We start from the raw sequence: 27,526 nt of genomic DNA on the forward strand, positions 1-27,526 counted from the left end.
CAATAAGCTGATTGAAAATATGGTGAGGAGTCTGAATCAGATGCAGGCTTCTTTTCTCCTCTTTCTGGTTACCTGTAAAAACCTTCTTCCTTCTGTTTAGCCTTTATGCAGCACCATGGTTTTGAATTAGTGTAAACCTCTTATCATACTATACCTAATGCACTAAAATTAATAATCTAGGTAGTTTCAAATTGATTTGTGTTGATACTCTTTAAAAAAATATCAATGCATGTGCACTGTTTCAGTGTAGATAAGAAAAGTACCTGCCACATTCTTTAACACAATGCTCTCTCTCAAATCCATGTTTGCGCTCTGTGTTTCCTGCAGGTGTTCCGCAAGGATCTCATTAGTGCCATGAAACTCCCAGACTCTCACCATGTCAACCCTGATGAGTATTACGTCTTTGCAGACACGTGGAAACAGGAATGGGAGAAAGGGGTTCAGGTTCCAGCCAGTCCAGAAACTATTCCGCAGCCTTCTCTCAGGTATTGCTGATCAGACATGAATCATGTGTACAAAATGGCAACTCAGAGAAGATGGTCTCTCAAAACCGAGCTGTCTAAGTGCAGTCAGATTTTTCTTTGTTGGTATGTTTAAATCTTCAGTGTAGCAGCCTTCAGACATGTTCTTAAACCACACAAGTGCCAATTTGGAAAACATTTCTGTGGTGCTTCAGTCCAGATCTCATTCTGTCTGCATGCTGTTACAGTATCTACATTGTGATACTTGAATAAAGAGATCTTTTTTCCTCAGTCGCATGGTGCTGTGGATTAAAAGCTGTTTTTTATTTCAGCATGGGGAGTTGAATAAATTAAAAATAAACTCATATCTTATGCATATTACTTGAAAGGTTTCCCTACACTGCATGGTGATATAGAGCACTAGGCATGCAGTAATCACTGATACCTGATAAAACGACTCATTTGTTTATATAATCTAATTTTGGTTATTCTCAATGTTTTAACCTTTTCTACCTTCTCTCACCACAGTTGGCTATTTAACATTATAGAAGTTCAGTGATCTCAGATTCTGGAGATAGATAATCTTCAGTTCTCTCACACTTTGTTTAGGTTAGGGAAGCATAGCACTGTAGTCCTGCAGCCCTTCCTGGTGGAAACAAAACATGTTTCAACAAAGAAAGGTTAATGCCAGTGTGCTCTTCAAGATGAAGATAAATGAATTGTCTGGTGAAAGTGCTGAGTCAGCATAATTTAATTTCTGCTGATGCTATTGTCACTACCAAGTTATTAACAATAAGTATATTGCAGCTCATACCAGCAGCATTATATTGGAGGAAAAAAATGGGCCAGAAAAAAGAAAAGCTCGCAAGGGAATTAGAGGAAAAAATGAGCAGGGTAAGGGAGATGAAGAATGGCAGAAGGACATTGTGCTAACACTGATAATCCACATTGTCCAGTTAGAATTATGTGGGATACAGCTTGACAGCTGTCTCCTCCTTCTTTGCTGCCTTATTTTCCTGAATTTTTATCTTTTCCTTGTCCTGTGGAGGGTGAGCTCCAGAAAGCATGCAGAGCTGCTCATGCATGGCACTGTTCTGTATCTCTCTGGCTTCCTTCCACATGTAGGGCTTTTTGCATTGAATTCAGGGAAAGATTGACCTTTATCTAGTTCAGATTATTCTTTCCATTCCAAAATAAAACTAATTAAACACAGAGTTTTATCTCTGAAAATACTTGAAAGAAACAACAGAAAGAAACAACAGAAGGAACACAAATCTTTTTCTCTGTTGACATTTCAAGAATCCTGTCTCCCTAGGCTGACTGTACTTACTGGCTGGTTTAAAATCTGTGAAACCCCAGCTTTCTTTGCATTTACAGCAAATATTTTATGTCTTTCAAGGATGGGTCTTAAAAAACTGTAAGTATTTTTTTTTTTCTTTTCACTCACAGGGTTGTAGCAGAAAAGGTTAAAGAAGTACTGTATACACGACCCAGGAAATACATCCACTGTTCCAGCCAAGAACCCACAGAACCAGGTTACATCAACATTTTGGAACTAGCAGAGTCTATGTGTCGCTATGACTTGGATGACATGGACATCTTTTGGCTCCAGGAGCTAAATGAAGAGCTTACAGAAATGGGTAATTCCACAACATGTTTTCATTTTAAAAGCTGCACTTAATTTTTGCTGTTTAAGTTTTTTGCCGTTGACTAGTCTTTCTGTGTAAGGTCTCTGAAAGATTGCTGAATGAGAATTGAGTGGAAATGCTAAGAGAAACAGGAACTAAAAAAGTAATTACTTTCTTGATCTGTTAATGTTTTATCTTTTATCTCTTGTACCTAAAAATTTCTTGATGTCCAAAATCGGCAACTTCTGCAGACTGAGGCAGGAGAGAAAAAGCCTACACCAGGTGGAATTAATTCTAGGACTTCAAAAGTTAAAGATTTTATGTAGGGAAAGCAGATGTTTCCATTTCTTGAACTTGGAACATATCTTCAAATTCAGAGTTCTGAGGAACTTGCATGCTGGGTTCTCAACAGAGTAATTAAGTTTCACACATGTTAGCCCATTCAAAATCAGCTAAGTAAACTTTCTTTTGCCATGCAAGTTGTGGGTATAGAGGTCTATGAGCAGGAGTGAGCTATGGAAAATAATACTGGAATTATCATTGGAATAACTGAATTGTGATGGAATAGCCTGTGTGGCTGGTATTCTTCCATGGGTGATTGTAGGTTCTTTAGGAAGGACGGGTTGGCATCTCCTGCATTTGCTGCTAAGAAAATAAGAAGTACCTATAGAGAAGTGATAATCAATGGCAGCATTGTCTGTAACAGCAATGAAATAGTGGTGACTGAGATCCAGAGGGGAGTGAGGAGGGGGAGTAGTTTTTCTGGTCCTGGCTTCAGGACAGCGTGTTTCTACTTAGGTAACTGGGTGGGATCTGGGAGGCAGCTCTGAAGGGTGGAATTACTGAAGAAAGCTAGCAGGACTTCAAGAGCACTGTCCTCTAAGCACAAGAAAGTTCCAATTATGCATTCAAGAAAATAAGTAGATGTGTTGGGAGACTGCTTTGGTGAAGTCGGGAGCTCATGACTGAGCTCCAGTGCCAAAGGATGCATATAAGTAGAAGCAAGGACAAAAACTTCTCAGGCATACAGGAATGCTGTGAGCAAAAGCTGTTAGCTTTTCAAGGGGGCAGATCTCCTCCATCCATGGAGATTTTCAAGATATGACTCCATGTATCTCTTAAGCAACAGCCTTTTTGGATTTCCTATTGACTCTGCTTGGAGCCCAGGCAGAGGCTGAAGCCCTCTGTAGGACCCTTCCTACCTGAATGATTTGGTAATTCATTTAATTCAGGCAATGAGAAAGTATTAGAGCGTGGGAGAGAATACTTTAACTCTCCCTGTTTATTGTTTGTAACAAGGAATCACAGTATTTTATCTAAGTAGCCTTAGTTAAAATATTAGCCTCTGCAATTAATGTTACGTGAATATCCCAACATTTGAAGGCCTGAGTAAATCACAAGCTGTGAACATTATGATCATTTTTGAGCAAGGGTTTTGATGAGATGCAATTTGGAGATGTCTTGTAGCTGTGAAAGTCATGGGGTTTCTAATGCAGTGTATGTCCTGAAGCTGCAAGCTGAGGGCCAATCTCATAGCAAATACTTTTAAAGTGGTCCTGCTTATGCTAAGTTTGATTAGTGGTAAGTACATATAGTGTGTGTAGTGTTCACGTGAACAGATAGTATGGATTCCAACAGTATATTTATCTACTATTTTATTTAAAAAAAAAATCAGAAAAATAAAACCATTTTTCATAATCATCATACTTTCATCACATCATCACAATGGACTTAGAGGTACTGGGTGGTGCAATTTTCATTATAAGATATGAAGTATTCTTGATAAGTTTTGTTTCTTAGGGCATTAGTCTTCAAAAGAACACAGTGTGTGATTTTTGGATTTCATTAGTGTTTAGTAAAATTATGGAGGTGTAGGAAGGGTTGTGTGAGAGCAGCCAGCAGTTACAGCAACTGTTGTCTTTTATGCTGCAGTGTTTTCTTCCAGGTGTAGACTTGTGGTTTGTGTAAAATTTTTACTCAAGTAGTGGTTCTGCTTGTATTCTGATGTTATAATCAGTCTGTGAGTGAAAAATCTTGTCTTTTTTATTTTATTTTTAGATGCTGTGTCTACTGCATTAGTTGCTAGAAGTTGTCTTTTTCCTCTTCCTGCGTCTCTGACTCAGAGGCATCTGACTGTCCTCTAATTGCCCTTCCCTTTCTGTGTTGTAGGCTGTGGGCTCCTGGATGAGAACACGATGGAGAAGACAATTGAAGTGCTGGAGCGGCACTGCCATGAGAACATGAATCACGCCATCGAGACCGAAGAGGGGCTGGGCATCGAGTACGATGAGGACGTCATCTGTGACGTGTGCCGGTCCCCGGACAGCGAGGATGGCAATGACATGGTGTTCTGTGACAAGTGTAACATCTGTGTCCATCAGGTTAGTGCCTGCAGAAATGGTGACACTCTCCTGTGGTTTGTTTACCCAGGCAAATGTGGAATTTGAATGAGTGTTAAATGCTAAGTGGAGGACTGGGCGGTTTTCTACATATGAAGAATGGTGCAATACTGAGGTGAAATTTTGGACTATAACAATTACAGTAGATTAAGTGGCCTAGCAAAGTTAATAAGAGGACAGCTACAGTCTAGCAGGAATGCAAAGTGTGTTTTTGGGACATGCAAGTATTTCCTCTGCAACTGTAAATAATTGTTCGCCCTATTACTAAATCAGCTTTTGAAGATAAACAGGACAGGAAATACTGGCTTGCCTATTTGTGAGAAATCTAAAGATCATTTGTTTCAGAGCTTTTTTTTTTCTTTTACTGACTACTTATGTAGTCAGACATAGACTGTCCAAATTTAGCCATCTGGAACCATATGTAGGTACTTAATAGAGTGATCTTTTTCAGCAGCCATCACCTGCAAAAACCATGGTCTCAGTCTGAATGGTGCTCATGTTTATAGTGGTTCAGATGTAGTCAAGACTTTATACTGCCTGAGCACAGCATAGTCAGGTAAAGGTATTCAGAAAAGGGGTATGAATCCTGTGGTTCTGTGCATCCTGTTCTGGAAGGGAGTTTTGCTACAAATTGAAAAGAGACCAAGAAAGTTCTTTTTTTCTTTTTAATGCATTTTTGTACTGACTGCAAGTAATATTTGGAAAATGTATCTGTCTGAAAAAAGACCTGTCACCTGCTCACAGTGGGCTGGCTTCCAGCCTGGCTGCTTTCCTGACCTGAGTCCCCGTGTGAAGCAGCCTGTGAGCCTGAGCTTGGCAGTAAGGTGGCAGTGACAGGAATATGGCTGGCAGCTGGGGGCTGCCTGTTCAGTCCTTGCTTGTGCCTGTTAAGGAGTAATGATGGATTTGCAGTCAAGGGTTCATGGTTGTCTCCTGACAGCTGAGCTTGAGTTGATGGTCTGCTGCCTTCTTGCCCCTCACTCTTCCCTGTGCTGGATCTGCCTGAAACAAACTGGAGAGTGTGTCTGGGCTAGAGTGAATCCTAACTATAACAGGGCTAGAGCAAATCCTAACTATAGCAACAACTTGTTTCATTTTTAATCTGGATCAGCTTTGGTTCAACAAGTAGACTCAGGTCTGTTTGTCGTCACAAGTTCGGAGGTGGAGGGGAGGAGGAGTGTGAGAAAATTCTTCCTTCGTGGTACCCCGTTGTGCTGGCTCAAACATGTTGTGAAATTACTGTTTTAGTAGTCTAGGCATCCTTTGCTGATCAGTTAAAATTAGAAAATAGTTTCAGTCCATTTCCAACACCCTAGATATGATCTTAGATTTAATGCCACTTCTGCTCTAGTAACAGAAAGAATTCAGGTGGGAATATGCCACAGAGGAGAAGAACACTTGTAAAATTTGGATTGCAGCTCCCCCTGTTGGGCTTTTACAGGAGTTGTAACATCAAAAAAAAACCATTTAGGTTAGTCAGTCTTGCTGTATTTAATTCAAGGAAGTCCCCCTCCCTACAAGCTTGACATAAATGTGCAGTGTTTTATGATATTGTTTAATATTAAATACGGAAATCTTACAAGCAAAAGTCTGGGAAGGCAGGTATGGGAATTTTTTACTAGATTTAGTCTGAAAGAATGGTTACAACTACTGATCCTGTTCTTTTGAGTCTTCTAATGTTATCATTACTAGAGATAGTGTTAGAAATTATGAGATTTCCTGTGATATCCACCCTTTTGATAAAACTTTTATTTGGAGTGGTTGAGTGAAATTAGACCTTGGTGGCAGCCAGTGATTTCAGATAGCTCAGCTTCATGGAGGTAGGAAGGTTGTGTATGTACATCAGGATCCACCATTGGCTCTATTAAGAACCACGAGGAATTTGAATTGGAAACTAAACTATTTATTTTCCTTTTTTATTTTAATTCTCAAACCTAGCAAAACTTAAGAAAATTTTAATTTTCCATGTGGTTAAGTGCAATACTTGGGAAATAAGTGTAAAAGCCAGCATCTTACACTTCCAGTGTATGCTGTAATTTTTGTTACAATATTATATAAATATTTAAAGAAAGAAGGTTCACAGAACCACAAACATTGCAGGAAATGCAATGCTCATATCCCTATCCCTAAATAGAATTAGGGTTAGAGTATGACATTTTTAGCAGTAGGAAATGGTGATTTTAGAAAGTATTAGATACAGAAGCTAATTTAAAGGAATATCCATGTTGTTTACTTCAGAAGTAAAGCATTTAAAAGTAAGTAAGTGTTTAAAAGTCACTAAAGGCAAAGGTAAAGGTTTGTAACACCAGTGCTGTTGTGCAGTCCCAGTGGATATGTTTTATAAACAGATGTAAAAACTTGCTTTTGAGGCTGTTTCTCTCTTGGATTAGTTGACTCATTTTAAGGTAAAGAAATCACAGATTAAGTGAAGGCCAGTAGTGCCTTTACTTTTTGAAAGCTTTGCTCTCTGTGAATATGGATGCTTGTGTGTGAAATAATGTCAGCACAATGATCCCAATATCTGTTTTTCTCAAAGGCTTGCTATGGAATCTTAAAAGTACCTGAAGGGAGCTGGCTGTGTCGTACCTGTGTCCTTGGAATACATCCTCAGTGCCTCCTCTGTCCTAAAAGAGGAGGTGCCATGAAAGCTACCAGGACAGGGACCAAGTGGGCACATGTGAGCTGTGCTCTTTGGATTCCAGAGGTAAAACCCTAAGTTCTCTCCTGTCTTCCTCTTCCTGTTCCATCCTCTGCCTTCTTGCATTCTCATGATTTAAGGTCTTTGACATAATACTGGGCTTTATTTTGATAGGGCTGCTCAGTCTGTGAAGTCTGGGAGAGTCCAGATTGTGTTCTACTAATGAGTCACTTTGTCACCTCCATTTACTCAGCAATCACTTCTTGGTGTCATTATGGTATCTGTGCCCTGCTAGAAAGGTCCATTGATATAAGCTGTATCTTACAACTGCAGCTTCATTGTCTCATATTTTTTATGAATTTGTGTGCTTGGATACATGTGTAATTTGCATGAGTACCTCCACTTTTTTCAGAGTTATGTTTGTTTGTTTGCTTAAAGGTTGCCTGCACTGCATTATTTCTATAGGGTATATGCTGCAATTTGTACTTAAAGTTTCTTTGAATTAGAATTTTTCTGAATTGGGGGGAGATGAGAATTTTTATCTTCCTGTTATATACACTTTATAAGTAAAGGTTTTTTTGATATATATGTGCATAACATATATGGAGAGTTTCATAATGAAGTTTTACACTTCCTCCTCCCTTTTGAATCAACTTTAGCATCACAGTGTAGTTCTGTAAAACAGAAAGTTCACTTAGGTATAGATGGAGTTTGTGTTTAATTTTGCGCTTGGGATATTTATGTTTTATTTCTGGTAAGATTCACAATTTCCATTATGGTGGGCGGTTTAATGTGAGACAGTAGCCAGATCTGTCAGCACCATAAAATCAAGGATACAGTATTTTCTGAATTTTCTGCTCCCAAGTGCAGACAGGTCTGATGTGTGCACAACTTTGAAGAAGATGTTAAGATTTTGGTTTGGTTTATTTTGACTTAGCAACCGGATATAATGTGTAATTCTTAGTTGTCTCAGGCACATATATCTGCTTCTTAAGGAGATTGTCTTTGCAGTTGCACTTTTCCTTTCAGGCCTACTTGTAGTTTCTGTCATCACTTTCACCTTCAAGGAGAGAGGAGTTGAGAAAAAAAGCCAAGAATATTTATTTTTAAAAAAAAATTACTTCTCTTGTGCTTATTAAGTGTCTTGCCTGGAAGCTTTCCTGCCTCTGAGCTGACTGGTTTTTCTAAGAGGTCCATTCTGCATGTGGTTGCCTTGCTGTTATCAGCAGAAAAGGAACAGTGAGGTTTGGGAAGGTGGTGATGGCTGGGCAGGAAGCACACCCTGGCTTTTTGCCTGCCCAGGCTCTGCTCTTCTGGCTGAGGAAGAGAAGCTACTCCCAGGGTGGGAGAGCTTGAATCCAGCTGTTTCCATAGCCCATTCAGTGATTCCAGGTTTTGGACACCTCCTCTCCACACCAATGCCAAGTGTGTCAGGCATAGTGAAGAGGTGGCATGTGCCTGCAGGCATGGGAAATGCCTCTTGAATCCATTCTCTTGGGCTTGTGTGTAGTCACTTGTAAAACAATTCAGTTACCAGAGAAGCTGGGAAAACCCTTTGTAAATCTCTACTAAAATGGCAGGTCAGTTCCTGTCTGGAGTGGCCTTATGTGCTGCAGGGGGCAAGAAAGACAGAGTTTGGAGACCCAGGGATGGATGCTTTAGGGGAGAATGTGTATTCTCATGTATCTATTTTTTTTTTCTCCCAAGGTACTAGCATGCTGGAACTCCCTAAAAGAAACATTAAAGTCAGTGGTATTTCCTCTTAAGGCCTTAACAAAGTGAAGCAAGGCAGAAAGCAGGGAGGAAGGGGCTATAAAACATCTGTGTCTTGTGGCAAGAGGTTCAGAGAGGCTTCATGAGTCACCAAGTGTAGTCTAGCATTGTTGAAGTCAATTGTGCCAGGTATTCTCCTGCATTAATTCATTCAGCACTGTCTTAAAATCTTTTTTCTTCCCTGCCTTCCTTGGGAGCTAATGCTGTTTAAAGGCTTTCTTTTCGCTCCCTTGACTGATTGGGACGATTGAAAGTTTTTACTTTCCAAAGAGTACTCATTGGTTTATATCCTCTTTTTCTTCTGCCTTTACTTTGCTCTAGTGTAAATACATGGTCTATTTCATGTTTTTTTAAAAGGTGTTCTTCTAAATTGAAAAAAAAAAATCAAAAAAGGAAACATTGATACCAGAAAACCTGTATTGAGTGTTTTGAAAGTCAAGGTATTTCTCTGCCTTAGATAACCTATTATAGGTATGTTCTCTGCCAGTCAATGTGGTGTTAACTGAAGCAGAAAGTGATAACACTCCCCTGGCTGTAGAGCAAAGATAAAATTTACTGTCCTGAGCAGCTGTTTTGAGTGGCTGTGCTCAAGCCACTGGGCTGCCCTTCCCAAGCACTGATGCAGATCCTTGTGTACTGGTGCAGCTGCTGGTGGCACAGTTGGTAGGGAAGAATAGGACAGCAGGGTGATTGATCATGTGCATAACACGATAATAGGCTTCAACAACCCACTGTCTTCACTCTCTCCCACTCCTAGAACTTCTTCAGAGTATAGCAGTCAAGATGTAACCTGATGCAAAGTGAAGAAATGGAGAAAATGACTACATGTTATGGCAGATGGATCATTTCTGCCTTGGAATGGGAGTTCTTGGGGGATGAGAAGGTTGGCTTCTGCTCTCTGGATCCCTTGTGAGCAGCAAAGTTCAAACGGACTTTGCCTTGACTCCTCTCTGCAGAAACATGCAGGTGGCACAAGGCCAGTGTAAATAAATTGCACCTGACTCTGTAAGTGCCTCTTTGTGCTTTTACAAAGTGGGGTAATGTCAACAGTCAGCATTACAAGGTGAATGAACAGTATTTCCAATATAAATGCTTCCTGACCTTATGAGTCTCCTCTGGGGAAGGAGCAGGGAGAATATTTAAGGGACAGAAAGGGACCGGGAAAAGGTCTCAAGCTGGTGTCAATTCCCAGCTCCTGCTGGGAAGCCCAGTGAAAAGCTGATATTACTCAGTCTCCAGAAAAAAAGTCATTGTAGATTCTGATTTCTTTTTGAAAAGAATATAGACAACCTGGCACATTGATGAAATCCCTTGATTCTTAAGGGAAGTCTTGTCTCTCAGTGTAGTGGTAACAATCAATCTTTGTACAATATTGTTTCAGAAATACCTATGCAACTTGTTCTGAGCATGGTCAAGTCAGGTTCTTTCATTTTGGAAGCAAAAGAGTTTCTTTTGCTTCCAAGCAACTCCAAAAGAGTTTCTTGAAAGTTTCTTTCATTTTGGAAGCAAAAGAGCTACATTTGATGATACTGAAGAGCACTGACCATGATTTTGTTGAGCTACTCAGGCATTCCAGGGACAGTCTTGTCACTATTCCACCAATTTATAGGAAGGCCACAAGAGGTTATATTGTTAGCCATGTCTGTCTCATGAGTACATCATGTATTGCCTGACTTATCTTCTTTAAAACCTGAACCTTCTGAAGCATCTCGGTGTCTTCCTAATGAAGACTTTGGGAAATGCCATGCACTCAGTATATTCCAGAAGATGTGGGCTTGCACTTGGCAGATCAGAGAGGGAAGTACTGTAACAAACATTATCTTATTTGAGTCCATTTGTGTCATTAATTCATGAACTATTGGTCATCTTTTTTTTTTTTTCTAATGTGGAAATGATGAACTGAGTAATCTCTTGCAAAGCTGTTCTTTCCACCTAGTTAAATGATCCTTAAAGCAATGCATGATAAGGAGAGAGCAGCAAAAATATTTTGAGCATAGCAACTGTGACTTAGCACTGCTATCTTTGGCTAAGTCTACCTCACTGAGGAGGTCTGCTGAAGGAAAGCTTTTCATCCATAGGGATTAAACAGGTTTTAAAATGAATATGTGCATCAAGTGATTGATGATGTACCTCCAAAGGGAAGCTAAAAAATTCAGCTTTGTCTACCAGCTCTTGTAAAGTTGCCAGTTTAATTATCACATGTTAAACTAATTCATCCAACCCAGATTTTCCTGGGTGTCTCTTATTGTAGATTTAATCTATGAAAATTACTATAATGTAGTAATTTTCTAGAAAAACAAAATAATTGTTGTTCAAATCTCACCCTTAACTGCTTTTTATAGCCATCAGCTTTCTTCTGACCTCACATTGCCACAAAGCATGACCTAGGAACCTCCTTTCTTTGAATTCTTAGGCTTGACCCCTTTGAGAAGAAGCCCATACTCCCACCACAGGAAATACAGGTCTGCTCTATTCAGATGAATTGCTTTTAGAAAGTGTGGTGTATCAGCACAGTATCAGCATTGTGGTTTTGGTTCAGCCAGGTAGCCCTCCAAGGCACACAACTGCTGAATTCAAAAAGTGTTGGAGAAGTGTCAAAATCCAAGCTTTTGGAGGCTGGTGTTTTTGGGACAGTTACCCACTGAAATATTCTGCCGTGTGCCATTCTCATACTGGCCCAGTTCTGCATGTTAGTCATTCAGAGCTGGCCAGGTTTTTGTTTCTGTGCTTGGATAAATCCTGTCAGGAGTGGCTTAGGGATGTCTACAGATATAGATATATCTGTTTTGGTTTCCAGATCATAGAGGAAAGTCTTCATTTCCCTGTATAGACAACAGGCAATTGAGAAACTTCTATCACAATGGATATGTGGAAGTTAATATAACAAAGAATAGGAAAAACTATTCTGTCTATATATGGGTGTTTTTTTTATTTTCTTTTAGTAATATCTATCATCTGGTCTACCAGAGACAAATTGATCATCCAGACTCAGTCTGTGAAAACTAGCACAAGACAATATATCCTGCTTTGTAATAAGAGAAGTTTGTTGGTTTTTTTTTTTTCTCAAATTATATTTGATACAGTTCATAGTTAGGAAAGTGTGTTAGGATTATCTCTTGTGGTGAGAGTGCTCAGTGGAGAGGCAGAGCTGGGAAGCAAGGCTTTTCCTGGCTGCTGACTGATAGATCTAGTTCTGTCCCAAATATTGAGTTGACAGAAGTAGATACCGTAGCAGATCTAGGGATTTTACAGAAGGAACTTCTCAGGAAAGTGGTCCTGTTTTGTTCTGAGGGGCTCGTATTATGACATTTTTTAAAGTTAGACCTGTAAAAGCAGCACAGAGGGGAAAAAAACCCCCAAAAACAAAACCACAAGGGAATGGAAATAAACTTAGAGTGACACTTGCAGCAGTCTCTCAACTGCTAGTGGTTTAAGAATGGTATTCCCCAATTTAGTGTTCCCACTGAAGCACTTAAACCATGCACCACTCCCCCCTTCCTTGCACCAGGCTGGAGAGGGGATTTGGAGGCACAAATGGTAAGGATCATGGGTCAAGAAAAGAAGAATTACTGGAAGCAGCAAATGAAATTAAAAAAAGAAAGAAAAATGGACTGTAAGAGCTACAATATCAGTAACAGAGCCAGCGCTACCCAACCACTGGCTTCACACCACACTTACCTGACCAGAAGAGAGCCCTTCCCCCCACTCTCAGAAAATGATGTGAGAATAACCTCTGGGTCCTAGCCATGCTCCCTCTTGGCTACTGCAAAAATTAACCCTGTCCTGGCTCAAATCAGGATGTTGGTTCATAACAAGGGCATGCTGTAGGTGCCTCAAATGTTTTGAATAATTGCAACTTTGAGTCGTCAGGTTAAACTGATAGTATTCCACACTATTGTCTGCGTGTGGAATCTTTTGGGGTCCATTTCTGAGAGGCATGAGTATATGGAGATCTTGCTGCAAGAGAAATGAATGGATGGCTTTCTTCTTCTGATATAAATGGAGAGCTTGGGTTTTTTTTTTTCCCTTTGATAACTGTATTCTGCACTGCTTTTTTTCTTTACAGGTTAGTATTGCTTGCCCAGAGAGGATGGAGCCAATCACAAAGGTGTCTCACATTCCACCAAGTCGATGGGCTCTAGTGTGTAGTTTATGCAAACTGAAAACTGGTGCTTGCATTCAGGTATGTCCTTGTCCCATAGTGACTCTGCAGGGGTGAATTTGTCAGAAGGGCAATTTTGGTTTTGCATTTTCTTCTTCCTGTGTTCAGAGATGCTTTACAAGGGAGATGACTGTTGGATAGATGTCCGCTTCATAGCCATTTGTTATCAAATTAGTTGATTAGACAGAAGAATTAGTCTGGGTTGCCATCTTTTGAATAAGGCTGAGGTGTTTAAGAGCCACTATTATGTGTATCAAAGGTGAACAGAAAACTTCCACTGAACACTCTGCAAACAAGAAAATACTATATTGGGTAATACCAGTTTCAAAGGGATCACTATTTTTAAGGAAGTGTAGGAAATTGGTTTTGATAGGGATGGCTTTTCATGTAGTTAAGGTAGTTATGTCCTTTTTTTCTAGTTTGGTGCTACTGTTAGTAATTGAGTAATTAGTAACTGAGGCTTTTTGTTTGATTTTGTCTGCAGTGCTCTGTGAAAAGCTGCATCACTGCCTTTCATGTCACCTGTGCCTTTGAGCATAGCTTAGAGATGAAGACTATCCTGGATGATGGGGATGAAGTCAAGTTCAAGTCGTACTGTCTAAAGCACAGCAAGAACAAACAGAATTCGCTGCCTGATGTTGAGGAGCACCCCAAGAGTGTGCCAGAGCAGAAGCAAACAGAGAGTGAAAAAACGAGCCTGCGAGCCCAAAAACTCCGAGAGCTGGAAGAAGAGTTTTACTCACTAGTAAAAGTGGAGGATGTTGCAGCAGAGCTGGGCCTTCCTAAATTTGCTGTAGACTTTATCTACAATTACTGGAAATTAAAGCGAAAAAGTAACTTTAACAAACCATTGTTTCCTCCCAAGGAGGATGAAGAAAATGGCTTGGTGCAGCCAAAAGAAGATAGCATTCATACTCGCATGAGGATGTTCATGCACTTAAGGCAGGACCTAGAGAGGGTAAGAATTAACTTGTAAAGTTTTGAAAAACTATTTGCAGGTGAGAAAGGTCTTTCTTTGTGGATGAAAGTGAGAATGGGGAATGCAAAGTGAGATGATTTTGAAAATGATAATTTTAAAAAATAATAAAAGTAAGGCCTTGAACTCTAATCTTTTGATATGCTGCACTGCCTGCTGTAGAGACTTTCAGGAGCTGCCTCTCTCAGTCCAGTGAAAGATCCAAGGTGAAAGCAAGGCTTCCTGACTTGCTTAAAGGTTATTCCTTTATGTGTTTTAGGATGCATATTTCTATGCACAATGGACATATTTGGTAATTGATTCTGTGATTTCAGCTTCAGTTGAGTAAATGTTTAAAAAAATGAAGAAATTTATTTGACCCGCTGTAGTAGTATTTAGTGATACAGATGAAATGAGAAAAAATGTTACTTTTATTAAACAAAAAATAAGAGTAAGGCTTGTTACCACTTGGAGACTGCCTGTTAGTGTTGTATAAAAGGGGAAACAATACTGGGGAGAGAACAACATGAAGATACAGGAAGATTGTTGGAGCGAAGATTTGTAACTGTTGTCTTTAATCTATCATAATCAATCTCAGATCTTTTCCAGGACTGCTTTAGATATAGAAGCATACTTTAAGAAAAAATATAAAACCCATAACATGCCTCAGATGGCGGGTTGGTATTTGGGGGTGGTTTTTTTATTTTTCAAGAGACCGTGTCAAGCTTTTTGTTTGATAAATGTTTGGTTTGCACCAAATATTATTGAAATTTATGTACTTATTCTGAGTGGAGGGAATTCATAATTTGAAATGCCTGTTTCCAAGTTTCTGAACTTCTTGTGCCACAAGATTTTCTATTCTATTGTATCTGGGGATATATATAAATTTGGCAATCTTGGAATTTTGTTTCTAGGTAAAGCGATTCCAGTTCTGAACTGATGGAACTGAGTGCTAGGGAAAATTTGTTTGGCAGATACCTTTCAACCAGCCCCTATGCTGTTTCTGTGTTTTGCACTTTTAGGTGTTTATCAAGAACTTCCAGTGTCTCTTCTTACTCTTTCGCCTTAGGTGGAAATGTTGCTATTAACTCAAACAAATAGAATTATGTGGAACTGAATCAGAATGGTTTGGGTTGGAAGGGACCTTAAGACCCTCTAGTTCCAGCACTCCTGCCATGGACAGGGACACCTTTCATGAGACCATGTTACTAAAAGCCCCATCCACACTTCAGGGATGGGGCCTCCACAACTTCTCTGGGCAACCTGTTGCAGTGTCTCACTGTAAACAATGTCTTCCTTACACCCAGTGTAAACTTACCCTCCTTCAGTTCAAAAACATTACCTCTTTTTCTGTCTCTAGAGGCTCTGGTCTCTCTTTCTTACAATCCCTTTTCATATAAGGAAAAACTGCAGTGAGGTCTCTCCAGAGCCTTCTCTTTTCCAGGCTGAACATTTTTTTAATAGTTAGGTACATTCAGTAATATTCACAATAATTCACAAGAACTTTACCAAGGGATTTTGCAAGTAACGTTGTTGATACAATTTGTACACTATGTCTGAATTTATTTTCTTATTGCCTTTTAAGTCTCCTGTTATTCCTCCATAGGTAAGAAATCTCTGCTACATGGTAAGCAGGAGAGAGAAACTGAAGTTGTCCCACAGTAAAGTACATGAACAGGTCTTCAACTTGCAAGTCCAACTCATTAATCAGGAAATTGCTGCAGGTAATCATATAAATGTAGAATATTTATAAATCCTGCCTGTATTTAAACTAAAGCAGTGTGTTCTCTTTATGTTCCTGGTTAGTGCTTTCAACATGTAAAAATGCCTTTAAGAATTTTCTTCAAGTACATAGTCAATCAAAGTAGCAACACAGAGAACTCTATAATCACTTATAATATTTACTTGAATATTTCTTTATTTTATAGCTGTTTCTGGTATATGCCTATTGCTTACCACTGTGGCATCCAGATAGCAGAAATGAGCTGCTGGTGATCTCTAGGTTTTTGCACTGTAGGGCTGCTGGTGTGTGGCACTGGTTCTCCACAGCAAGCTCCACCCTGCTGGTTGGTTCACCCAGCTGAGAAGGCTTTTTTGCTGGCTGTCACCAGTTGGTTCCTTCAGGCAAGAGAAAGAGTGACTGATGGGAATTGCTGCTGTTCTCATGTGCCTTGTGCACGTCATGAGCAGTGCAGATTTCTTAGCTTGCCATCTGCATTTGTTCTCCTTCCTCCCAAAAGAGTTTAAGTACTCTGGGTATTAATAGGGACTGGTAACTCTTTGGGAATGCTGAGGTGCCAAACCCCACTCTGCCCTTAGCATTTACAGCAAGTTTTTAAAATAAGGAACACAGCATTTGGAAAGAGGAAGAGCATATGCATACCAGTGTAGTTACTGGTTTTTTTTTTAATAGGAAAGGCAGCTAATTTTTTGTGTGAAATTAAGATCTCTCTGGTCTTTCAAGATACATACTTCACCAGTTTAGGGTGAAATCTTCCTGCTTTTTTCTCTGCCCCTGAAACATGGATAGGTTTCATTAGTACTGATAAGGGGTTTTTTTTTAACTGTTTTAGATCAGACTAGTACTTCATGGAAGCAGTGGCACTCAGAAGCTCCTTGCTTTTGTGTAAATGCATTTTATTAAAAATGTCTACTAAGTTTATTTAATATCTTTACAAATACAAGTGGTTTTTAAATACTTATTATAATAGCTTGATACTTGCAGTGGGTGCGGTATGCATGTATTACCACAAACAACTCGTATGTTGAGGTAAAAAGACTTTTAGAGCTTAGAGAATTTTATAATACGAAGCAGAGAGTTGAACTAAGTCCAAATTGAAACTCAGTTTGAAGCATTGTTTTTTCTTCATCCAAAACTGAATATGAACCTTTTTTACAGCTTTGTTGGAACAACTTCAGTCATATCTCAAAACTGGTTCAATTCACTGGCTTAGAGCTCTGTAAAAAGGGCATATTGTTGTTTTTAATGGAAATATTTAAATGCTTACCTAAATTCCAAAGCGGTGGATAATTTGGAACAGTTTGGTTATCCCAACTTCTCCTTAGTGTCCTAAAATAATTTCACACTAATTATTTGCAAATGCTTCTTACTGTTGCATGACCGTATAATGGACTATAAAACTTGTTACAGATGGCAAAAGAGGTTACACTTTTTTAAAAAGCCTTTTTTCTTTTTCTTCTGCTTCCTCACCTCTTTCTCTCCTGTAGGCCATACCCTGACAAGTGCACTAGAGAACACACTGTTCTACCCACCTCCCAGGATCACCCTGAAGTTGAAAATGCCCAAATCAGCATTGGGAGACTGCAGAAATAACTCGCTGAAGCCTGGCAACAGACCGCTTTCTCCTGACAACAACAGCACTGTTTACAGCAAACGGAGTGTGCCAATGTCAAAGGAATCATTTGAAATTAAAGCAAAATCTTATGCCAGGTATCAGCACGACAGCAGAAGTAATGGGCTGCTGGCAGGGATCGGCAAGCCTCGGGGCGAGGCAAAGGATTCTGGCCCCACGCAGCTGATGGAGTTTCACCGGGGCCAGCCTTCCGGGAAGCCTTTAGCACTCCAGGCTGCTCTGCATGGACAGTCTTCCATCGGGAACGGGCGGCTGCAGCAGGAGAACTCAAGGCTGGTGTCCAAATCCAATGGTCTGATGGGCAGGGCTGGAGATGTGAGCCAGAGAGACAGCTCCAGCCAGACGTCCTACGAACAAGAGTCCGTGCTCACGGCTCACTTGGCCAGCCAGAGTGGATTCCGCAAATCCACCATAGAACATTTCAGCCGGTCCTTTAAAGAGGCTACCAACAGTCTGGTGAGGACCACGGAAGATCTCCGGTGCTGTGAAAAGCCAACGAGAAGACTTGCAACTAAAGATCGCTTGTGGAGCAAGCAGGCACTTGAAGGTGCTCCATACCAGGACAATGATGGGTACTGTCCTGACTTAGAGCTGAGTGACTCTGAAGCAGAAAGTGATGAAAACAAAGAACATGTGAGGTTAAGACGAAGTAGCTCAGAGAGAGAAAGCCCAAGTAAGGACTTTGGAAGAGACTGTCACAATAGAAACAAAAAGAATATGATATCTCACAGTTCGGTACAAAGGTGATTAGAAGCCCCCACGGGGTAATTCTGCCTTTATGTATTCCGGTGTACCAGTGCAAAGCTCAGCATCAGAAGGTTCCAGAAAATAGTCTAGGACCTATTTAGGAAGAGCTGCAGTAGGGGATGGGGGAGGGAGAGAAATCAGAGTAGTTTTGTTCAACTGTGAATTGGTTTGCAGTCTTTGCAGGGTTAGCTCAGTTATCCACAAAGTTGTGGAAATTGTGTGTTTTGTCAGAGGGTAACATCTGGGAGAGCACAAAGCAGTTAATTGTGCAAAAATTCAGGAAACTGCTTCCCCCTTGCCAGCTTAAGTGCAAGGCACCGTGTTCATGTGGAAGTGGTGGTGGACAGGTTTAGAAGAAGTCCTTGCATTGCTCTAAGATGTTGCAAGAGACTGCAAACGGAGACACTGAAACTGTGTTGTTATGGCACCTGCAGTGTGGCTTTGATCCAGCAATGCGCTTGCGGATGTGTTAGGAAGTTAAGCACATGGAAAGTCCTGCTGGTTTCCCCCCCGCGAACGTTTGTGCTCAGCTATCCGAGCACATGCCGCTGTGCTCTGCTGGATCAGGCCCAAAGTGACTACTAAGTGCTGATCCCCTTCTGCAGGAGGCTTTGAACTGCAGTGCCGTTTGCAGGCTCCCTGCAGAGGGCGGAAGCAGGCGTCGCTGGCGCTGCCAAACTCGCTGACCTCTAGACATGCCCCCCATTCCCTGCTTTTGCTGAAGGTTGTGTTTCTCTTCACAATAATTCACTTATTTTGTAAATATACAACTTCTAGTACTTCAGTTTTTTTAATCTCTGTACATAGATGCTTGTTGTGGGATGCACTTGTAAATATTTTACCCAGCTAACAAGTACAGATGGCTAATTTTGTGGATAGTGTTTACAAAAGTAGATGTACTACTTCAAAGAAAAATGCTATTTGACACTTACATTTAGGCAATCACCGGTGATGCCAGGTTCCTCTTGAAATTGAAATTTCATACCCAGAGGTGTTTTTACCTGGTATTTTTAAAGTCAGCTGAATTAGGAATAATTTTAGCTGAATTTTTTTTTTCAGGTGCAGATTTTCAACCCTAGTTGCCTGAACACAGGCATAGGAGTCTTCTGGCATCTAGGTCTGTAAAATTTTAGCCAGTCATCATTTAGAGTATGATGGTTTAATTAAAGATGGTTTATTTTAATTCCTGAAAATCTACTATTTTATTACGCTGCTTTTCAACCTCTGGATCAGTTGCTGTTTCCCAGTCTAACACATTTTTTGTATGTCCTTTAAAATCAGCAGTTGTTAAATAGTGATTACATTTCAGCCAGTACTGACTGAGGAGTTGAGAAGGGAAGGGAATGAATCCCTTTCTGTTTGTTTCAAAGACAGGGGATTTCTGTTTGAATACAAACTAACTTGTTTTACAGATGGTGTTGTGTTGATCAACAAAGCTACTGCACTATTTTTGTCTGAAATGCTGTACATTTCATAAACACCAACATCCTCTGTCCCCACATCACTGGCTGAAACGACCCACAGGTTGTGTAGGGCACGTTGTACAGCTCTGTTGAGGGCTCAGTTTTGTCTACAGACAAAAAGATGTTCCCCCCCACACAGCGTGAAGATGACTATGCAGAATCTGAACAGCAGCTCGGTTTCGCTTCATAGTTTTAATTTATTGCTTTTAGGTTGGGAAATGGCAATGACATTTTCAGATTTGTTTTAAACTTTGAAATCTCCCTAGTTGCAATAGGACTAGCAGGTCAGGGGCTGGAGGACTCTTCAGAAGTGAAATCATTTTTAAAAAAGTATACTTGGCCAATCTGCTCTGTTTGCTTCATGCATCTTAATTTTTTTTAATTTTTTTTTTTTTTTTACTTCTTGATTTTATGTATATTTGTGTAATTGATCTTTCTAGAGCTGTATCTTCAAAATTATTTCTTTTGGTGTAAATATGCAGTAGCAATTTAGGTTTCCATATATTTTATTTTTATGGGAAATGCTTTGTGTTCTAAGCCATGGGTCATTCAGAATAAGTAAACAAATGTCTGTTCATTTGTATTCTGGTTCTGATTCTCTTAGTTCTCCTTCAATATTTATTAGTAATCCTCTCTCACTGGCCATGAAATTTTATGAAGCTTTTATTGGGAACACTTATCTGGGAGGTCAGCAAAGTGTTCATGTTATTTTGTGGCTGGAAGCATATGACAGAAGAGAGGGAAAATGGTGCTTCAGCAAAACTCAGCGTTTCTGCTCTTCTGGGGTTATCAATTCAGTTGTTTCCAGTCTGGGCAATGGTTTTGCTAATTTTTACATGATTTTAATAGACATATGAAGGAGCCCTTGGTGATGTAGTTCTCAAGTATTGTCCCCAAAGTGCATTTGCTAGTTTTTATTGTGCGTTCGGTGGCTAACTGTTTGAAGTATTACCTCTTAACCTTATTTGTCAATTTTTTGTTGTGTTTTTGCATTTTGTTTTATATATATAAATATATATATATTCAATTTTCCAAGATGGACTCGGTCTTTTTCAGATGTCCCCTTTTTACAAGTACTTTTTCATTAAATTATGAAACTGCTAACAATATTTTCATTTGTTGTGATTTATTCAGGGCTTTACCCTCTGTGTCTGGCAGGTTGTAAAACTCATCAGTTCTGTGTCCATCAGGAGTAAATTATTTCTGCCTATTTGGCAACACTTTAACAAGTTAAGTATCCAGGAAAACCCTTCCCCTTCAGCCTCCCAAAAAAGAGTCGCTGAGCACTAATTTGCTGTGTATAGGAAATAGTGCAAGCCTGGCTTTTGTTTCTGCCTAGCTGAGCAAATGTAACAGACCATTTGCTGCCCTAGCCTCCCTTTTCAATGTATTTGCTTATGCTGTAATATGGCTGGTTTTCCCTGGTCGGACAAAGTGAGTTACAGAGGAAGGGCCGTAGCCAGGCCTTCTGTCTGATCCCTGTTCTTGTACCCGCAGACGTGTGCAGCTGAGCTCCCACCGGCCTGCGTGCAAAGGACAGAGCGGGGCCAGCACTGCGTTCCTGGGCTCATGTCGGCTTCACGTGGGTTTTACCTTCTGCTGTAGTTCCCCCTGCTCCCACAGGCCGGTGCTGTGAGGTACCTCGCTGGCACGGAGGAGCTGCTCCCTGGGCTAGAGCAGGGGAAGAAGGAAGAAGAAGGTGGAGGGAGAGGTGCTAGGCTGGCTGCACAGCTGATCCCATAGCATCCTTCCTGCTCTGACTGGCTCTGCAGCTGGCAGCCTTTAAGAAGGATGGGATTTGCAGTGTGGGTGTTGCAGGCAGCTGTGGCCCTCCTGCCTGCGATGGCAGCAGCAGCAGTGAGTCAAAGCTGAGCAGCCAACAGCACGCTTGTGGGCTGGCTTAAGGACTGGAGTGACTGAGCAGGTGGCCCCAGGCAGGCTGGAGCTGTAGCTAAAGAAAGCTTGGGTGAAATGGAGCCCAAATCCCTCAGCTGAAAAGCAAGCAGGAGGTAAAAAAGGGGGAAAAGGCAGTAAAGGTGCAGACAGAAGGGAAGAAAAGCCAGCACAAGGAAGAAGCAGTAAGTGTTGGATTGTTTGTTGTTTTTCAGGACCAGGATTTCTTCTTCCCTAAAGGCATCTTGCAACAGATACCAGCAATAGACTTCCTTGTTGTGACTTTCTGACTGGTGGCTTCTAATTCCCTCTCCACATACAATCTGCTTGTGGCTGGGATGTGGGAAAGACAGGGCCAAGGAAGGAGATTGGTGTCCCCATTAATTTAGAAACAGCTACTATTTGTAGAGTCTTATCAAATAACTAAGTGTGCTTACTTGTTGATGGTAACATGGTCCAAAGGCTAAAGGGGCTGCACAGTGGTTCTGAGCACCATCATCTCTGCATTTATGTTTCTGCCCTAAAAGAAATGTTTCTCAGTTATAACTTTTGTATATCACTTGTGGAATGTTTTCTTTGCACCATGAATCCCAAACGATTGAAGGAGAAATTGACAAATGTTTGGCTATTAAATGTAAGCCTGAAACATTCCCTTGATTTTGATGTGGTTGCTCTGATGACCTGGCCTGGATGTGCAGGCTGTACTGCAGACTCATGGTGTGGATGTGATACCTGGGAGGGAACCAAAGCCTGCCTCTGCGAGCTGCCAAGATAATCCAGTGAAACCACTCATTCTCATCTTGGGAATTTGGATGATCCCAGAAATTGTGAAGGTTTAGCACTGCGGAGAATTGACACATCTATTAAGAGAATAAGCTTTTGATGTGAATTAAGGAACAAAAGCTGCTTGCACAACCTGGGAGCTTGGCATGCAAGGGAAAATACCAGGGAAGGGCAGAGATGGAAAACAATGGAGTGCTTCAATGTGGCTTCCTTAGGAAGAAGTGAAGACACACAGACTTCTGGGCTCTGGTTTCATGAGGGATGCCTTGCTATTGCTGCTTCTGAACCTTCCTTTTACACCAGCTTCATGGCTGAACACTTTTCCCACTCCTGAGGTGAAACTCTGTGGTATTTACCTCTTGTAGAGATGATTCTGGGATAACTGCTGTCAGGCTCTGCTGCTAACCAAGTGAGTGCATCTAGTGGGATGTGGCAGGTGGATTAAAGTGACTGCAAGCACAGACTTCTGAAAGAAAATGTTATGTAGCAGTTGGGTAAGTTGTTTGAAAATAGTGGATGTGCATGACTGTTTCTGTTCCGCAAGTTCACCCCTCTGCAGAGAGCTTGGATAAATTTCTGTGACCACGTGGTTGTAGGAGAAGCAGCCTCGCGTATTTGCTCATTAATTTCCCTGCCTCTGTGTATGCAGCTTCCAGATAAACTTTCTTTTTCCAGTAGGCTTCTTCTGTCTGGGGCAGTCTCCTCAATCCACCTCTCCCTGCCCTTTCTCTGGGATTCTTCTTTTGTTTTAGGTTGGGGAGACCCTCCCTGCCTTCCATTGCTTTCTCATCAGACTTGGAGCTGATGTATCTGCCTCACCTTGGCTGCTTTATCTGATATACATTGTTTTAAATCTCTGGGTAGGTTCCATGATGACACCTGCATGGTTTCTTTTGGCTTAAACATCCTGAAGACATTTTTTCCGGTTTCTGTTGTTTTTCCTCAGGTGCTGCCCCACCCACCCTATCCCAAGGAAAGAGCACTGGGGAGCAGGACAAAAGTTGTATTTTGACAGTTCCATAACAGTTCTAGAGTTGTTCTGCTCATAAAATTGGTGGGCCAGTGTCCTGAGGAAGGATTTAAAACTTAGCTCAACAGCAACATAAAAGAATGTGCCATCAAGAAATCTCCTGGTCGTCTGAGAGCTCTTGAGCCTTGTGACAGACTTCAGGAGTAGTACCTATAGAAAGAAAAAGTGTTATATGCCACTTGAGAAAATGGCTCTGGTTATACCTTGGGGAATGCAGGCTCTGGTGAGGGAATGAGTCATCTGAGGGGGAAAAACACCTCTGAACTAGCCCACCCACTTCACCTGAAACCAGTGTCTGGCTGCATTCCTTTATAGTTCCTTATCTCAGAAGGGTGGTGCTGGGTAGTTTGGGAACCCCTGTCACTGGCATTTTAGGCTCCATTTGCATCTGTTTGAATGGAACCTGACCAAAGTGCTTTCCCTCCTTAAAACTGGCTCAGCTATTGTTCTCTTGTTTCCTCTAAAATGCAGTAGGGGCATTGTTTCATCTTTTTCCTGATTAATCATTATACAACAAGCCACACATTTCTCCTGGTTAAAGGAAGGACAGAGGCTGAAAAGCTGGATGAGCCAGGTGATGCAGATATTAATAAGCAAGTTGTAGTTTACACTTGTTACAAATGGCTGGTATATAAACCAGGCTCCTCAAACTGTCTGGCTGAACATCTTAAATTAAAGCACTGTGAAGTCACCCTAAATCTGCAGTTAATTTGAAATTTAATTTTGATTTGGCCAGAAGAAGGATTTGCATGCCTGTAAGCTGCAAACACTGAAAGCACTGTTGCTAGATCAGTTATTTGAATGAAAGATGCTGCCTTTCCCTCAAGTCCTGGCTCTGTTGCATGACCTCTGTTGTGACTATAATTTTGCAGCTGCTGTAGCACATATCAATGCTCTTTTTTTTTATCCTGAAGCAAGCAAAATGCAAATCCAGGTCACATGGGGTACAAAGACCAGAAAAGTAAGGCATTAATGAAAAATGTCTTGGCTGTGCTCCACTGAAGAATGCTTTCTGAAGCACCCTGTTGCCCAACTGCTCCCAGTACAGAGCAGAGGAGCGCAGGCTGGGAGCTCCAGATTTGTGAGGCAGCTTCAGGCAGCAGAAACCTGCACTGGTTGGTGCTCCCATGACAAAGAAGTTGGAGGTGTGAGAGTGTGAGGGTTTTCATGAAGCACTGGGGAGACTGGCTGCAGTGGGAAAGGTCACACATTTGCTTAAGCATTGTAATCTTAAGTGAGAGATGCTTTTTCATGAGCATGTGGCCTCAGAAGGAATTGTGCTGAAAGAAGTCTGTGTAATAAACTGTAGTAAGTAAAGGGTACGACTGTCATTTTTGTGAAAACTGGTTTTTAAAGGCTAAATACTTCAATATGACTTCATGGTGATTTGGTGAAATCCTTTGTAGAAAAGATTCCCTGTCTGAGCTTCTTAATCCATTCTGCATTAACTTGTGTGACAGTGGTGTTAGACACATAAAATTAGTCAATGGGCACAAATCTGCTGGTGCCACCTTCTCCCAAGCAGACGTTTGCAAACAGGAAAATGGAGTACTTTGGCAAATGTTTTATTATGTTTAAATATGCAACTGTGATCATCCAGACTAGTAAACAATTGAAACTTCTCAGCAGTTTGATCTCTCCTGGAGTTACTTGTTGCTTGCTAACAAATAAAACTTGATCTGGATACACAAGCCAATTCCAAGAATTATACTTGGCTGCAAACAAGTGCATGGCAGTGCCAACTCTTCCTTTCCAGTGAACTGATGGCAGGGACTGATTTCATGTTTCTACCTCTGCTCTTGCTCAGGTTTTTTTGCTTGTCCCTCCATCTGTGCACCCCCAAATGCAGTACTATCTGCTAGTGCAGAATTCCCACATGCCCACTCTGGTTGCCCTAATGGATTTAACAGGCTTGCACTGAGGTAGTGGTTCTTTGGGCTCTACAGCCCTTGGCCCAGTCCCTGCTCTCGGTTGTACCTTGCCTATCTGCTGAGGTGGCCTGAGAGAGGCAGCTTTTGGGATACAGACAGCTGATACACAGCATTTGCACTTCATACCAGCCATGGATCCAGCCTAGAGCTCTCCCACCTTCAAGCAGGAAGGAGGACTCACAGTAGTAAGGAAGGAAGAAAGACAAGGATTGCTCTAAAAATGAAGAAATGGCAGGATCAGGCTCATAAAAGACAAGAACAACTGCAGCTTTCCAGGAATGAGCAGAAGTAAAACCCAGTCTCTATAGCACCTGAAATAGTCCAGCACCTCTTCTTGCCTGCAGTCATTGAGAGTGGGGGGATTTTTCCATCTCTGTGGTGCTCTGGGCTGTTCTCCAGAGCTGCTGCTGTTTCCTGACCAGCAAGAAGGGTAATGGCTTCTGGCAGGCTGAGGGAACCTGCAGGCTGGGGGAGATCTGTGACTTCACCCTACAAGGCCTCCCACATCACAGATCTCCTCTTTGTGTTCTTCATGGTTGTAGAGAAGTAAGAATTCCACTTCCCTGCTCCCTCCCACCATGTGGAATAAATGCTAAGCTAGCAGCGTGGAAGCCACAGAGGTGCTGAGTTAGCTCCCTATCAGTCAGATTTGGCCACACAGTAGCCTGTGGCTGCAGTGCCACAGTGGGAAGTTCCCAGTGGGAAGGCACAAGGCAGTACAATCTTTGGCAGCCACCTCTTCTGTGCTCTTCTCTCCCACGGTGAACTTGTACTGGCAGAAGACTTTATCTGCTGCTCTCTGTGAAGGCACCCCACCACGGATTCCTCCCTGCTCTACCTTTCAACAAGCTTGGATTAGCCAATACAGAGAAGACAAAGCAGGGGTGCTGTCCCATGTAACTAGAGATCCAAGCTCCAAGCACATGGCACAGAGTTTGTGTTGTAACCCAGTGCTTACAGAGGCTGTTAATTTTCTCCCAGGGTGTGTGCCAGCACAGAGCTTGTTTTGATGCCTCCAAACCATGCTGGCAAATGCTTAAGTCAGCAAGGAACAGAGACTGCTGAGGTGGGTTGAGGGTGTATCTCCTGTTGCTGCTGGATTCAGTAAGCTCTTGCATTGTATCCCAAATGGCCTTGTAGTGTGCAAAAACAATGGGAGAGCAGTAAATGTGGCTAAGCTTTGTAAGAAGCAATAATTGTTCTTCGTTATACTTAAGGAATTATTTGATTCTTTGCATATGGGTTTGTTTGGTTGTTTTTTTTTTTTTTAATTTCTGAATCTTCTTTCCATGTTGTGAAGTGTATGGAAAAAAAAGAGATGTGGCAGACTTTTTCTGAGTGTTTCTCTGTGTTGGCTGTTGCTAATAATTTGCTTGTCTCAGGTCTGAGATGAAATCCTGCTATTTGTTGGGCATTCAGCAGTAGGACAGAAAAAGAAATTAATTCAATGCTAAGCACTGAAGGAATACCATGGAAGCCTATAAAATAGAAGTCTGACTGCTCAAATAAGGTGACAATAAGTTAATGAATATAAGTTAATGAATATCACATCACTACTCCATCAGAAGAAGCCTACATGAAACACATGTTGGTAAGGTCATGTAGCCCATGAACTTTCTGAAGATACCACTAATAGAAATAAATGTTAGCAAGTGAAGCCTGGGCTGTGACCACCTGCTTTATGAATAAAGGCAACCAAATAAAATTATTCAGTAGGAGATAATTGCTGCAAGGAGGGTGTATGATTCTCAGGATCTTTTGGGTTGCTGTGACCCCAAGAATGTTTAAAGTCTCTTTTCCCAGCCCGAGCACTTGAAGAAGGAGTCAGAGTTCTTCAGGTCTCAGTCTCAAGGTTGTTTATTTCGTCTTAGCTATAAAACATTTTCTCCTACCCTGCCGAGGTCCATCCAGCAGGACAGTTCCAGGCACTCTCTGCCTGCCCCTGGGGCAGTGTTATGAGTTTATACTAAAAACTACGTATACAATATTTACAATTACTTTCCAATATCTATCACCCATGTTAGACAGTGAGCTTCTACTCTAAGCCAATCTGTAAGTGCCAACATCACAGCAGAAGATGGAGGCCAAGAAGAAGAAGAAGGAGAAAGGCTGGACACACCCAGATCCCTCCATCTTGCCTCCTGAACCCCCACACCAGAAAACCTAAAATCTACTTTTTCACCCTGTGATAACTTCACTATTATTCTACCTAAACTGTTGTGGCTTGCTGATCTTCATATAAGGTTGGTAATTTGCTCCACGGGTCATAATCAAAACCACAGGTGTTTT

At 41.2% G+C, this 27,526-nt stretch overlaps 1 protein-coding gene across 11 annotated transcripts in view; it reads left to right on the plus strand.

Annotated features, from left to right (window-relative positions):
* JADE3 (jade family PHD finger 3) overlaps positions 1-20,709 on the plus strand; it is a 64,762-nt gene extending 44,053 nt beyond the window's left edge. For all 11 annotated transcript variants that reach the window (XM_077173478.1, XM_077173468.1, XM_077173474.1 and 8 more), the window contains 8 exons: positions 328-485; positions 1,911-2,101; positions 4,259-4,470; positions 7,025-7,192; positions 12,966-13,082; positions 13,546-14,019; positions 15,623-15,740; positions 17,245-20,709. In XM_077173478.1, coding sequence (XP_077029593.1) covers positions 328-485; positions 1,911-2,101; positions 4,259-4,470; positions 7,025-7,192; positions 12,966-13,082; positions 13,546-14,019; positions 15,623-15,740; positions 17,245-18,137 — 2,331 coding nt within the window. In that variant the 3' untranslated portion in view covers positions 18,138-20,709. The remainder of the gene's footprint in view (positions 1-327; positions 486-1,910; positions 2,102-4,258; positions 4,471-7,024; positions 7,193-12,965; positions 13,083-13,545; positions 14,020-15,622; positions 15,741-17,244) is intronic.
* The last annotated feature ends 6,817 nt before the right edge of the window (positions 20,710-27,526 follow it).

Source organism: Agelaius phoeniceus, chromosome 2 (assembly GCF_051311805.1).
Source record: "Agelaius phoeniceus isolate bAgePho1 chromosome 2, bAgePho1.hap1, whole genome shotgun sequence".
Classification (NCBI taxonomy): domain Eukaryota; kingdom Metazoa; phylum Chordata; class Aves; order Passeriformes; family Icteridae; genus Agelaius; species Agelaius phoeniceus.